The sequence below is a fragment of the Galeopterus variegatus genome, unplaced genomic scaffold, assembly GCF_000696425.1.
Source record: "Galeopterus variegatus unplaced genomic scaffold, G_variegatus-3.0.2 Scaffold846, whole genome shotgun sequence".
NCBI lineage: Eukaryota > Metazoa > Chordata > Mammalia > Dermoptera > Cynocephalidae > Galeopterus > Galeopterus variegatus.
In genome coordinates this window covers 127,754-141,139 of record NW_007726957.1, presented here as the reverse complement: position 1 = coordinate 141,139, position 13,386 = coordinate 127,754, and the positions used below count along the sequence as shown (strand labels likewise).

The 13,386-nt window shown below is 42.2% G+C and overlaps 1 protein-coding gene across 1 annotated transcript in view; it reads right to left on the bottom strand.

Annotated features, from left to right (window-relative positions):
• The window catches only part of LNX1 (ligand of numb-protein X 1, E3 ubiquitin protein ligase), an 87,744-nt gene extending 78,858 nt beyond the window's left edge, over positions 1–8,886 (bottom strand). The window contains exon 1 of the mRNA XM_008572886.1: positions 8,487–8,886. Within this exon, the coding sequence (XP_008571108.1) occupies positions 8,487–8,578 (92 nt within the window). The 5' untranslated portion in view covers positions 8,579–8,886. The remainder of the gene's footprint in view (positions 1–8,486) is intronic.
• Positions 8,887–13,386: the final 4,500 nt, after the last annotated feature.

Genomic DNA, 13,386 nt, shown 5'->3' with positions numbered 1-13,386 from the left:
TCATGGTTCACGATTCCTGGCATGTGTGCGCCCTCTCAAGAACCCAACAGAGGACCTGCCGACAGTGAATTCATGATTTCATCTTCTTTTTAAGAAAGAGGATTCATCAAATTCTAAACAAACCTGAATCTTCCTCAGCCCCATTCTTGGTGTATTTGAAAACAGGCATGGCTGAGGGAAGAGAGGCCTCAGAGGAAGCTGGAAGACAGTGGGGCCCGCATGGGCACACCGAAGGAAGAGTGATGGTTAAAAAAAAGGCAATATGACTAAGAGAAAAGAATGTCTGCTTCTTTGGCCCACTAGTTTTACTTGGCCTGCAGAAGTGGGCCATTTCCTGCCCCATTCCTTCCAAGACCAATCCGACAGACCAGCAGTGAGAAATTTTCCTCCACTGACTTGGAAGAGGTTGTGTTCTAATGCCAACAGGTCGTGAGAGCCTGTTCTTCAAGCAGTGGTCTCCAATGTGGCGATGGTCTGGGAGGCATGTGGGCAGACCGCAACAGAACTCTTGTGCATCATTTTTTCTTATCCTTTAAAAATGTTTTTGTGCATGTTCTGTAATGGATACATTAACACAGTAGTACCTGTGTATAACTTGTACACAGATAACGATACATAGGACAGGCACATGGACAAATGTCTGTGATCAAAAAAGCTGGGAGACTGTCACCCTAGGGAGAAGATACTTCCCCATTGTCCTTAAGTTCCTCCCATAAAGCTTCTGGGTGACAAGGTCATCATAAACACTCATATTGGTAAGAACTGCATTTAAATTCATACAGACATCAATGTTTAATGTTTTGAATCTTTCTTTCTTTATATTTCCCTTAACTTAGTAAACTAAAAACATTGTCTTATTTTTCCCTCTTTCTCAGTTACAAGCCCAGTATGTGGAGTTTGTCAAAGTCATATTCGTCAAAATGTACCTCAAGAATTCTGCATCGTCAGTGGAGTGTGAAGAAGGAAGGAGAGAGAGACTTAGGAGATATGGCAGCCACTTGTGATGTGTAGATCTTATTTTGCTCATGATTCAAACACATTGTAAAAAGAAAAATTATGAGACAATAAGGAACATCTGAACAAATGGAATATCTGATATAAAGGAATTATGGTGACTTGTCTTTGCTGTGATACTAGTGTTGTGGTCACATTTCTTAAGAATCTATCCTTTAGAGATAAATACTGAAATATTTGCAGATGAAATGACATGATGTCTGAGATTTGCTTCAAAACAATTCAAGGAGATACAGATAAAACAAGATTGGCCATGAATTGATCATTGTTGAGGATGGATAAAAGGTGCAGGGAGGTTCATTATACTTTTGTATTGTTTGAAATTTTCTATTACAACAAGTTAAAATGAAGAAGAAAACAAATCAACCAAACATGAAGCCATCAATCAGTGAGACTTTTAAGGAAATCCCATCTTGGCCTCTTATCTTTCTGGCTAGAAAGGCCAACATAATTCCCTTAAATTGGAGTGGTATTTTGAAACTGCTGGGTTTTGCTAGAGTGGAAGTTCTCCTAGGGAGAATATTTCAGACTAGAAAGATTGGAATTGGAGTTGCTTTACTGTTGACAAAAGAGGACTTGCTGATTCTCAAGGAGAAAAAAATAAGACCATGAAAGAGGACACAATGCTCTTTGGACATCAAAGAATTATTGCAAAGCAGCATTCTGATGAGTTCAGTGTAAATGAATCAGGAACATGCAGCTTCAATTTCCTTCGAAATACAGAAGTCTAAAAATTTAAGGAAAAATGTCCTGTTAGACATGTGCCGAACTGAAATGCTTCAAAAGACATGAAGAGAGTCATTGAACCCACATGGGCCCTGGCTTTGCCGCCTGAGACTGGACCTTGTTCCTGCTGAAACAGGTTTCTCCACCTCATCCCATTTCCTCTGTAAACTATACTTCCTTCCTTCCAGGTCCTAATCCAAACTCAACTTCATATGCTCAAAATTTATGATGAGAAAAATCCAGGGATCGGCAGTATTTTTTTTCTTTTTGATTTTGATGAGAAAAAACAAATCCTTTGAGACTCAATTCGGAAAACATTTACTGGCAAATCCATAAAGCTCAGCCTGTGGGTGTGAACTTCGCAAGTGTTGGGCGTAGTTAACACAGTGAAAATGAAGTGAGGGGAACGGACGCTGAGGTGATCTCGCTGCATTTTTCTCACTCATCCGCTCCCCCTTCCTCACACGAGAAAGAATCCCACTGCAATAATCCCTGCCTTCCTGTGTGATCTCCACCAGTACAAAGCTTTGAAAAAGATGCTTCCTCAGGTTATGCAGTTCATGGCCCGATGCCTGGCCCAAGGCTGGCCCAAGGCAGCTGGGAGGAAGAGGAGCTACCAAGGCCAGTGTTGCTAGCCAGGCTTGACCTGGAGAAGGGCACACTGGGGAGCTGCACTGGGTTTTGATTAGTGATATACAAAACTAAGGCAAACCATTTTCTCACTTGAAAGCCTAGAATGCCCAGCTGGGTTTGATTAAAGGCTCTCTCCGGCCTGTGAGTACAAAAGTGAACGTCCTTGTTGCATGAAGGCAGTGCAATTCGTCAGAGACATGTTTAGCAGGTCGGGTTGAGTAAGTTCTTGTAGGGAAGTGGTAGGTGGCTGGAGTCCTTAGTCCTAAGACACTTGGTGGGTGTTCTGCATCTCTGATTCCTGGGGCCTACCCCACTTCACAGGAAGGACACACACAGGGCCGCCTCATAACTTCTGTTACTCTTGGCAATTCTCTAGGAGACCTTATCCTTCCATAGCCCTAAATGATTCAAACTGCAAAATTGGAATTGCTCATTTTAATTTCCAAAGTACAAAAACTCCAGTGGGAATAAGCAGTCCCCACTCAGAACCACTATCTCTACAGGGGTCAGGGAATAAAGAGTAATTTCTCTCTCCAGATTCTGGCATAAATACTGTTCATAGGGATTCCACTTACAAACCAGAAATGTTTTTCTAACTCTAAGCTAGAAAGAGAGCCAGCATTTCCTGACTTCCTGAGAAGTCTCACAGCTATAGCGGCAGTCCTAGTTTCCAGAACTTGTTATCCTCCAGTGGCCATGCCTGGCTGTCTTGTTGACAACTGTCCTTTGTTTTAGGGACACAGTTCCTTACTCTGAAAAGAAAGACCCCGACTTACTGTGCGTCCACTCAAAGCTCATTCAGACTCTATGCCATGGGCATGGGCAGGTCACAACATCCACCAGAATATGACACAAAAGTGAAAAGTATTTTCAAGGATGATACGAACCAGAAATTTTAAAGTTGGAGGAAAGATGACAAAACTTTTCAATTTTCTGGAAATGGCTTTTGAAGGTTGGGTGTACGAATAGTAAAACTCATCTCCAGGACTTGCACCACCCCACCAAGCCCTAAGGTATTTTCCTTGAGATTTTTGCTAAACTATACATTTAAAGAAATGTTACTGAAGCTGCAGGAGATCACTGACCAGGGCAATGGTAACTCAGTTACTCAAGTACAGTGCTGCATTCTGAAACATCCGAGATGAGGCTGGCTTGCATCGTTAGGAGCAAGATCAACATTCCTTCCCCATTGAAAACCAAACCAGCGTCTCCTTCATCACAGTTTGTAATGTTTAGGAAGTGGCCAAGATATGAAGCAAATTTGTTTAATTCAGTTCAACTTAATTCTGTACTGAACTGTGCAGAAGCTGGGCATATAGACATTAATATCTTGCAAGCTCTCCTAAGAACTCACCAGCAGAGTGGAAAGACATGAAAGCTCCCAACAGAGCACAGCATAGACAGAGGCACAGAGGGATGGGTGATGACCTTCAATGGGAAAGTCAGGGTGAGCTGACATCCCAGCTGCACCTAAGAGTTCTCAAATTGTAGTGCCCACGAGAATCACCTGGGGAGCTTAAAAATAAACATAGATGGGCCCCACCCTCAAAAGTTTTCATTTTAGTAGGGTTGATTTGGGGCCTGCTGTAGTTTGAATGTCCCCACAAATCTCATGTTGAAACTTAATTCCCATTGTAAGTATTAAGAGGGTGAGAAATCCAACTATGTTATCTGAAAGGTGGGACCTTTAAGAGGTGATGGAATCATGAGGACTGTGCCCTCCTGAATGGTTTAATCCATTCATGGATTAATGAGTTAATGGTGTAACAAGTTCTCAAGGAGTAAACTGGTGGCTTTATAAGGAGAGCAAGAGAGCACTGATAGTCCATGGTGTGAACTGTTTGCAAAGATATGCCAAATAAATGAATTTGATACTCCTGATTCACCACTTGGAAGAGCAAGGGATTTAGTGACTCTATACATGATACTTTTGAGTGTCTGTGGAAAACCAAAGAATATAATGATGCTGGTTGGTTGCTCTTCACATTGCTGGACAAAGTGAGGAAAGGAAAGGAAGAGGTCAGGGATTTGACTTTCGTCTCCAGGCACTCTTGCTCAGTCCTGGCAATGTGACACACTGCATTGCCACTGGACTCTAGAAAGTCCCCAAGAAGGCCCTCACCAGATGTGCCCCCTGGACCTTGGACTTCCCAGCCTCCAAAACTGTAAGAAATAAATTTCCCTTCTTTAAAAAATTACCCAGTTTCAGGTATTCTGTTATAGGGAACAGAAAATGGACTAACACTGAGCCCAAGAACCTGCACTTTAAAAACAAACCCAGCCCCCAATTCTGATGTAGGTAGTCCTCAGAACCCATGCCGTTTTATGGTCTTCACTTACAAGTCTCCTCACGTGTGGGGCTGTAAATAGGCCCAGAAAGAGTAGAAAGGTTTTTCCATGCTCCCTTCCATGAGACAAAGTTTATTTCCTAGATTCTCTTTAGGATCTAGGAAATTCAGAAAGAGAGCTAGTGGGAGCCTGGGGGTGAGGGCCCATGGGGAGAAGGCATTGCCCTTTATCCTTACGGCATGCTCTTTGCAGACTCTGAGTGCATCCTAAACTCCCCGCTCCCTAATCTATCGATTGGAACTCCACACCCAATACTCTGGTTTCAGGCTGCTTCTGTGAAGTTCACTCTTCTATGGGCCACATCAACAAGTGGCAATAAACATGTTTAAAAAAGGAGCTGCCCTGAGTCATAAACTATGGGCCCTCAAAGCCAAATTAGGCATGCAGAAGTGATCTGCTGGGTTGGACACTGTGTTTTTTTGTTTTTTTTTTAAATTGAATTTGAATGCCTCGGGCTATATATATATGTGTGTGTGTGTGTGTGTGTGTGTGTGTGTGTGTGTATACACAAAGGGTCTTTAAGAAGTTTGTGAAAAGGTTTATAGTATCTTTTTATTCTATTTTTCTGTGAAGTTTTTGAAGACCCCTTGCATATATATTTATATTTATATTTATATTCACATATTTTCTGCAGTTGGCCATAGGCCAACAACCTCCTTTCATCATATACTAGTACCTGAATGATTCTCATTTTTAAATAATTCCTGCCTGGCTCCTGTAGACATTTGAGTTTGAGAAACCTGGGCCACATGCTAAACTTGAATCCACTTAACTGGATTAGCTCTAGTGTTCTAACCGGGCCCCGAGGGAACAGAACTCAGAGAGCACCTTGGCATGAGAGAGGAAGAAAGATCTAGGAGAGTCTCCGCATTTGCAAGCACAAGGGCCATAGGGCAAGCTTCACACTAGGGCGGGATCCAAAGCTCAGACAAGGGGTGGAGGAAGCCTGGCAAATCCACCAAACTCTTCAAGATCCCACTAGCCCATGGTAGGTAAGAGAAGTGTCTCTTCATCTTAGGGACATGCAGCCACCCCTCTATCACCCCTGCTACCAAGGGTGCTAAGCTGGCCCAGTGGTCCCATTAACTACTCTACATTGTTGTTCAAGTTTTGGTGACCACCACAGCTACCCCTCAATCCTTTTGCCAGTGCTATTCAGCTTTCTTTCCTCCCCTATTCTGCCTGATTCATCCCTGTTTGACAAGATTCAGCTCAAACCCCCAACTTCTCCAGAAGCTTTCTCAGACCAATTTCACTGAAGTGAACAATCTCTACCTCCTCTTAACTTAGTACCTACTCGACTTTTAAAAGACTTATCCCCTTCTGCCTTGGATCACTGCCTACATTTCTTGATTGTATAAATTTCGTCTTCATTAGATTGTCAACTCCTAGAGGGTGGGTACCCCACTTAATTCTTTAGTGCCTGTATTCCTTACAGCATGCCACAGTACCTGAAACGTGTCATTAAGTCACTGAACAGTTAATTTTCACCAGTAGCATCAGGTAACGACTGCACAGAATTCTCTCATAATGCATCCCCAGCAATTGGAAGCTTCTAAGAAAGTTCTGTTAAATAATTTGGCAAGCATTATACTTACTGGCAATACCCTGTACTGTCATCATGATTTCTGAACTGCTTTACATTTTGGAAAGAACAGCCTGCTTATGTCCACTCAGTTATTCAACAGAAAAGTTGCCTTTGATTCATGCACTTACAGAAAGAAAATTAGACCAGTGTGAAGAGTTTTTTTTTCAATGAGGCTATAAATCTGAAAGTAACTAAATGAAAGGACTCCTCAATAGCAACTAAAGTAGGTTGAATGTTACCCCCCCAACAGTCATGTCCTCTCAGAACCTATGAATGTGACCTTGTTTGGAAAAAAGGTCTTACAAATGCAATTAAATTAAGGATCTCAAGATAAGATTATCCTGGAGTATCCAAGTGGGCCCTACCTCCAATGTCAAGTATCCTTATAAGAGGAAAAGACATAAACAGAATTGAAGAGGACACAGAGTAGAAGGCCACTGTGCAGATGAAGGCAGAGATTGGAGTAATGTAGCCACCAACCAAGGAACACCTGCAGCCACTAGAAACTGGAAGGATGCAGGAAGGATTCAATCCTATAGCCTTCATAGGGAGCAGAGTTGACACCTTGATTGCTGACACCTTGATTTCAAGCTTCTGCCCTCCAAAACGGTGAGAGAATAAATGTCTGTTGTTTTCAGACACCCGACTTTTGGTAATTGTGACAGCAGCCCTAGGAAACTATTATAGCAACTGTCAAGGATAATAGATGGGGGTGGAGGGACAGGGAGGAATGCTAGGGCCCTGGATTCACAGACCACGCCCTCGGCATCCATCAAGAGTAAGGAAGGAGCCTTTTCATAATCCCAATTGTCTCTGCCATTGTATGTTTTTCTAGGAAAGCTTCTACAATGTCACCATTTTCCCAGAGATGCTCACAGTTCAGGTTCAAGCCAGACACTTTCTCTTTGAGCCTTCTTACCTAAGGTGGACTGGGATTGCATTCCAATATGTTAGGACCAGATAATCCTGAAATGTGGATTCCCCAAAATGAATGATCTGCCTCCAAGGACCTAGCTCTATTTATCAAGCATTTATTGAGCATCTACTATGCTAGACAAATTGGCTAGTCTAGCTAATTACAAAAGAGGCACTGACTATCCACCCATAGTCATGGGTGGTATCACTATCTAAATATGACCAGCCAAGCTTTTCTAATCTGGGTTCTATGAACTCTTTTTAGAGTCCCTGTTTTCATTTGCCCACTGACTCTAATTTACACACAAGCCAACTCTTGCTATTTTTACCTGTCTGGTAAGAAGGAATAAATTTTTGAAAATGTTCCAAACACTGAGGCACACACAGCAACACTTTTTATGTGATTGCTAGAAGCCATTCACATAAGTCTGCAATCTTCTTTCAAAGCTTACTAACAAAAGGAACCAGAAAACTATCACTTTAGAGGCTGAGGTCATGAATCATTTCCTCTCATAAAATGGACATGGGTCATGTAGGAAAATGTCTTTATTATTTAGAGATGCACGGTTAAGCTTCTAGGGGTGGGTGAAATGTCATGATAGCTAAAATTGACTTCAGACCATTTCAGCAAAAAATAAAATACATGAAGTAAACGTGACAAAATGTTAAGCATTAAATCAAGGTGATAGGAGTAAGGTGCTCATGACATGGTTCTGTTTTCCGTAGGTTTAAAAATTATCAAAAATAAAAATAAAAAGGATTTTTAAAATATACATAGGGTTATCTTTTCTCTTTACTGATACCCTACCTGTTTTCAGGTATGGAGACTGATTGTTTCAATAAGCGGACAATGTCTGCTTGCAATTAGAAATACCCAATAGAGGCTGCAGATCTGTGCATGCAAGCTCGATTCTTAACTGCTCTTTCGTTCTATTTATGGAAGGAAGAGAAGATGCATCTATTGAGAAAAAGCAGACTACAAAAAAAAAAAAAAAAGGCAGCATTGGCACCGAAGCAGGAAAAAAAAATGCCTTGTTGAGAGAGCACCACATCCAGGAAGATTTTTTTTTGTTGTTAAGTCACAAACAGCTAAGCATGCTGCTCTGAACTGCTGGCAGGGCATTTTGTCCAAGTCCATCTAGTGTATGCAGGATTTATTCCTCTAAACAGATATACCACCCAGCCAGCTACCTCAGGTTAGGTCCCACCCCCAACATAACTGGCACACAAACACACACAGGCAGTTAGAGAGGCGACTCACAGTTCTGAATACAGGAAGTGCAGGTTGCCCACATTGTCAATGTAGTTAGCAGGACTGAGCCAAGGCAAGACCAGCAGCAGAAGCGCCTTCATTTTCCGAGCAGTGTGCTGCTTTCTTCCTGGCCACCTTCTCTCTGTCAGCTGCAGGAACCCAGACCAGCCAAGCCCCTTTAAACAAACCTTGCCATATCCCCACAATCAGTAGATCATAACGAATCTGACTTAGAGCCTTTAGATTAAGCCACGCTAATCAATCATGGGCCTGTAAGAGGATTATGCTCTCTGATTGTCAGACGAGGACATGTGAGAATGGAGGGACCCACCATGGTTGGCAAGAGGGCTTAGGCTGAGAACAAGCAGACTGATGCCTGGGAAAGGGACCAGCCCCTCCTGCAGGATGCGGACTGGTTCCTGGGAAGCAGCTGGTACATTTACATCACTGGCTGGGAGCAGACGGGCTGGGAGCTAAACTGTGTTGGGAGAGGGCATGAGCATGGCACATTCAGACCTCATGGTATGAATAAGTAAATAACCAAAAGCTGTCCTACATCTGGCTAGAGCAAGACACTGTAAGAAATTAGCATCTTTGGAACACAGCCTGGAGATCTGAGCTCAGAGTGAACCCTCAGATACTGCGACACAGGAGTGGTTTAAATATGAACCAATGTCACCCCTCCTGAGCACTGTGTGTATATTTAGAATATGCATTTATGACATTTTTCCTATTGCTGTTCTGACTACACTGACACATGTAAGACAAGTGATGGCTTCCTTGCTAATTTTGAAAATTGGCACTACACAAGAATAGGCTATGTCATTCTCTTTCAGAATAACAAACAGTCCTAATAGACATGAAGTTCTGTCCAAACAAGGTACAGGTTTCTATTCTGTGAAAAAAGGTGTCACCCCATTCCTTCTTCTCCTGAATAATTAAATTAAGCTCTGACACTAGCCTTATGACTCTGGACACTTCATTTAAGCCCCCAAGCCTCAGTCCTCTCATCTTTGAAATGGAGCTAATGATGCCTTAGCTGCCTGGTCCAGAAGAGACTGGACCACATCATCTCTTCCAGCTTTAGGATCCGTGATTCTAAACTGTACCATCTCTCTTAACATTAGGACTTCTTTGCATGCCTAGCTCTGGAATGCTGTAGAAGCCCCCAGGATTCCCCTTCTTCTACCCCATATTCAAGATGATTAAAGACCATTTTGCAAATTCAAGGCCTAAAACAGTAGAAATAGCTCAAAGGGATAATTAGATTAATGACAACCAAGCGATGACAGCAAACTACACTTGCTAGGAAGGAGACCAGAGAAAATTCTATGGGATGAGACCACCTGCGATGAACTGTGTACTAATTAGGAAATTGGCATTAGAGATCTGCATTTACCTGAGGCAGGACTAAAAGAGTTTAAATACAGAAGACCCTCAGAATGTGCAGATTTAACTTCTACCATTTAGATCAGGCATAAGCAACCTTGATAAAGCATTTTGTTGAGGCCCAAATTTGAATTCTATTCTGTGTAAGGCTGGTATGCAAGAGCAAGTCAGAGCTGGTGAAAAACAGTAAAAAGGGAAGTTACGTTTGGTATTTAGGTGTTGGAGTCAGACAGGCTCGAAGTTTGAATCCTAGCTGTGCCACATCCTAGCTGTGTGACACTGAGCCTGTCGCTTAACCTCTCTGAACCTCCATGTCCTCTGTAAAAGACAGACAATAACAATAGTGCTTAACTCAGAGTTTTGTTATGAAGGTGAAATGAGATAACGCCTATGAGGAAAAAGGGCTCCATGAGTGTTATCTGTTATTAGTAACTACTGACAACAGTGAATGAGCCTCTCTGGCAGCTCAGCACATCTCTCCAAGAGGCCTTGTTATTCTCTTCATGACATGTTAGAATCTTTTCCTGAATATAAAGTCTCACAAAGTCCTGGGACATGCTCTTCTTGAATGTCCAGGGCCTGCTGTACAGATCCAGATCATCATAAGTAGCATGATGTATAATATAGGCTGTTGGACTTAATATTGGTATTGGATTATATTTCTGACAATCTTAGACATGTCAGATTGCTTCTGACATTTCCTATGAAAAAAGAAGGATGTCTGCTCATTTATCTCTTTGCATTTTAAGGGGATAAAATTAATTAACGTGAGTGCAATGAAGGTACTATTTTCTGTTGTTGCTTTATGTCACTATTTCAACCACTGCTGGTTGCCTATCCAATATCTAAGCTCCCCTTTTTCCTTATAGAAGAACCCAGGTTTTGCTCATGGAGGTAACGTACTCTCTCTCTGGCAGATGGGTGGCAATGCAACACAATACTGGCCATGGGTAAGGCATCCCAGAAAGTGCTTTTAAGGGAGGAGTTTCAGTCTGTACATTGTATTTTTCCCTTCCTGCCTGGAACTTGGGCATGATGCTGGAGTAAGCAGCCACCTTGAGATCACAAGGTGACAAACCTGAGGATGAAAGCTAGGAGCCTGGATTCCTGATGGCATCATTGCAATATCACACTAGTCTTGGGCTTCCTACCCCCAGGTTTTGAAAAAATAAAACTCCTACCTGGTTAAACCAATATAACTTGAATTTTCTATCACCTGCCATCAAATATAATCCTAATTAATACAATCCCTAGGGGATAAAACCCCACCCTCAAATGATCATGAATTGCTCTATAGCTTCCTTGCCAGTACACAGCCCTAACCCTACTCCTTGCACCCATGCTTTGCCTGGCTATCCTATTTATCCTTAGAGAGTTACAGTAAGGAGGTATATCAAAGCAAAAGTATTGTGGAGATGTTTAGTCAGGCTGAGATGACCAACAATACTAGTGACATACCTACCTTCTCATAGGTAATACTCCCCTATATTTTTTTCTCCCTGTAGTAGAATCTTCCCTGCACTGCAGACAGCTAGTTGAGGCTACATTGTACTGAACACACTACAAAAACGGCCCCCTGATAGACGTAACAGAGGTTCCAGAGTAGATCTTTGGAGAAGAAATTCCCAGAACATTGGGTGCAAAGTTAACAAGAAAATATCCCCAGAGAGCCTTCAGCCAGGTGTGTCTTAGGCCAATTACATCACATTTTCATTCAGGGCTCTTTTCAAAACACTGAACAATGATCTCTTTATTTATGCCAGTAAATTCTTAAGAAGAGCCTCTCATTATTATTATCTCCCATTTTTAGAAAATAAGAAAGAAATTGAAGGGCAATATCACTTGACCTATGAAGCAATTCAATGTATGTGTGTTTTCAACTTCTTTACCTTTAAAAGGTCTTATGTTCAAAGGCAGAAATCATAGCTTGTATAGATTTTTCCTTTCTATCAGAGACTGGCCTATTATGGATCCTTGATAGATATGAAATATGCAGATGATGATATTACACAATGAAGATGTGGTCTTGAGCCTAAGATAAGTCTCACTCAGGATCAAGGAAGTAAAAGCTTTGCTTCCACAACCCTCTCACTGATGGTCTGGGTTGAGAGGGACACACTGTTTGGGTCCACTACATTTCCTGGCAATGGCCTTTGGTTAGGAGGGCTGCCATTTGACTTAACAAGCCCGTCACCCTGCTGGGAATTCTTTGCAGCAGACCCACGTGATGGAAGTCTGCAAGCATCTCAGAGGGCAGACGTCAACAGAGTTAGCCAGAAGATTCCGAACACTAGCTCACAAGCTCAGGTTTACTCCCAGACAGAAGCTCTCTGGTCTGAAATCAGAAACAGTCTAAGCAGTTGATGATCCAACCAGTCACACATGACCACAGTGAGTCCTAAATGTTTTACTTCAGGATTTATAGTCACTCAGATTCTAAAGTAGTTAGATAACATTGTTTATAAATGACATGAATTCTGGAGAAAACAGGCAGCATTTGTTTAAAGATGTCATGGTACCTGCACCCCTGACTCAAGTCTACTGTTGGTCAAAGGATATCACATTTCAGTTAGACAGGAGAAATAAGTTCAAGAGATCCATGGTGCACCATGGTGACTAATAACAATGTATTGCACACTTGAAACTTACTAATGGAGTGGATTTTAAGTGTTTTCATTACAAAAAATGGTAAGTATATGAGGTAATGCATGTTAATGAGCTTGATTTAGCCATTCCACAGTGTATACATGTTTCAAAACATTGTGTTGTTGACAATTTTTATTTGCCAATTAAAAAAATAAAAACTTTAAAAGATATCTACTTTGTTTACATGCATATTTATTGAATAAAGTGATATTAAAGAACGAGCAAAACAAAATCTACAAACAAAAGCTATCTGCCAGCACGTACGTATGGCAACACCCCTATACAGGCAGCCACCAACCTGGAGGCCTCACGTAGAAAAATAATGAAAACACTCCCCTCCTGGTAACCTCTTAGTTTTCCCAGTTCAAGGGACTGCAGAGGTATTAACTAGTATTCTTAGTATCTCTAAGGGGAGGGAGAGGTGGTCTGCTGGCCCGTCACAGGCCCAAGGCCCAAGAGCAACCCAGAGTCAAGTTCTGGATTAGCTCCAAATTCTCAATCCTTAAAATGCCCTGGGGGTGGGAAGGGAGGGAGTGTATATTAAGCATTTGATGACTAACATATACAATATATTTTTGGAAACGTTGGTTTCAACCTACTTAGGAAGCTGAGGTGTGGAGAGGCTCAAGAGCAGGTGTCGCGGCCCACGCCTCCGTCACACGGGCTCTTCCTCTCCAGAGAGCTGCGACAGGGCCTGCGAAGGCCTCTGAGGCCGCACCTCAAAGAGATGACTCGATTCAATCACTTTGGGGTTCTTTCCTCACTGTTGTTTTTCGAACGTGCATTTCATTATCAGCTGAGCGTTCAACAAGGCTTTACCGCGGGCTTCCCAGGGGTGCGTGGGTCGCGCCAGCTGCGAATGTGGATGGATGAA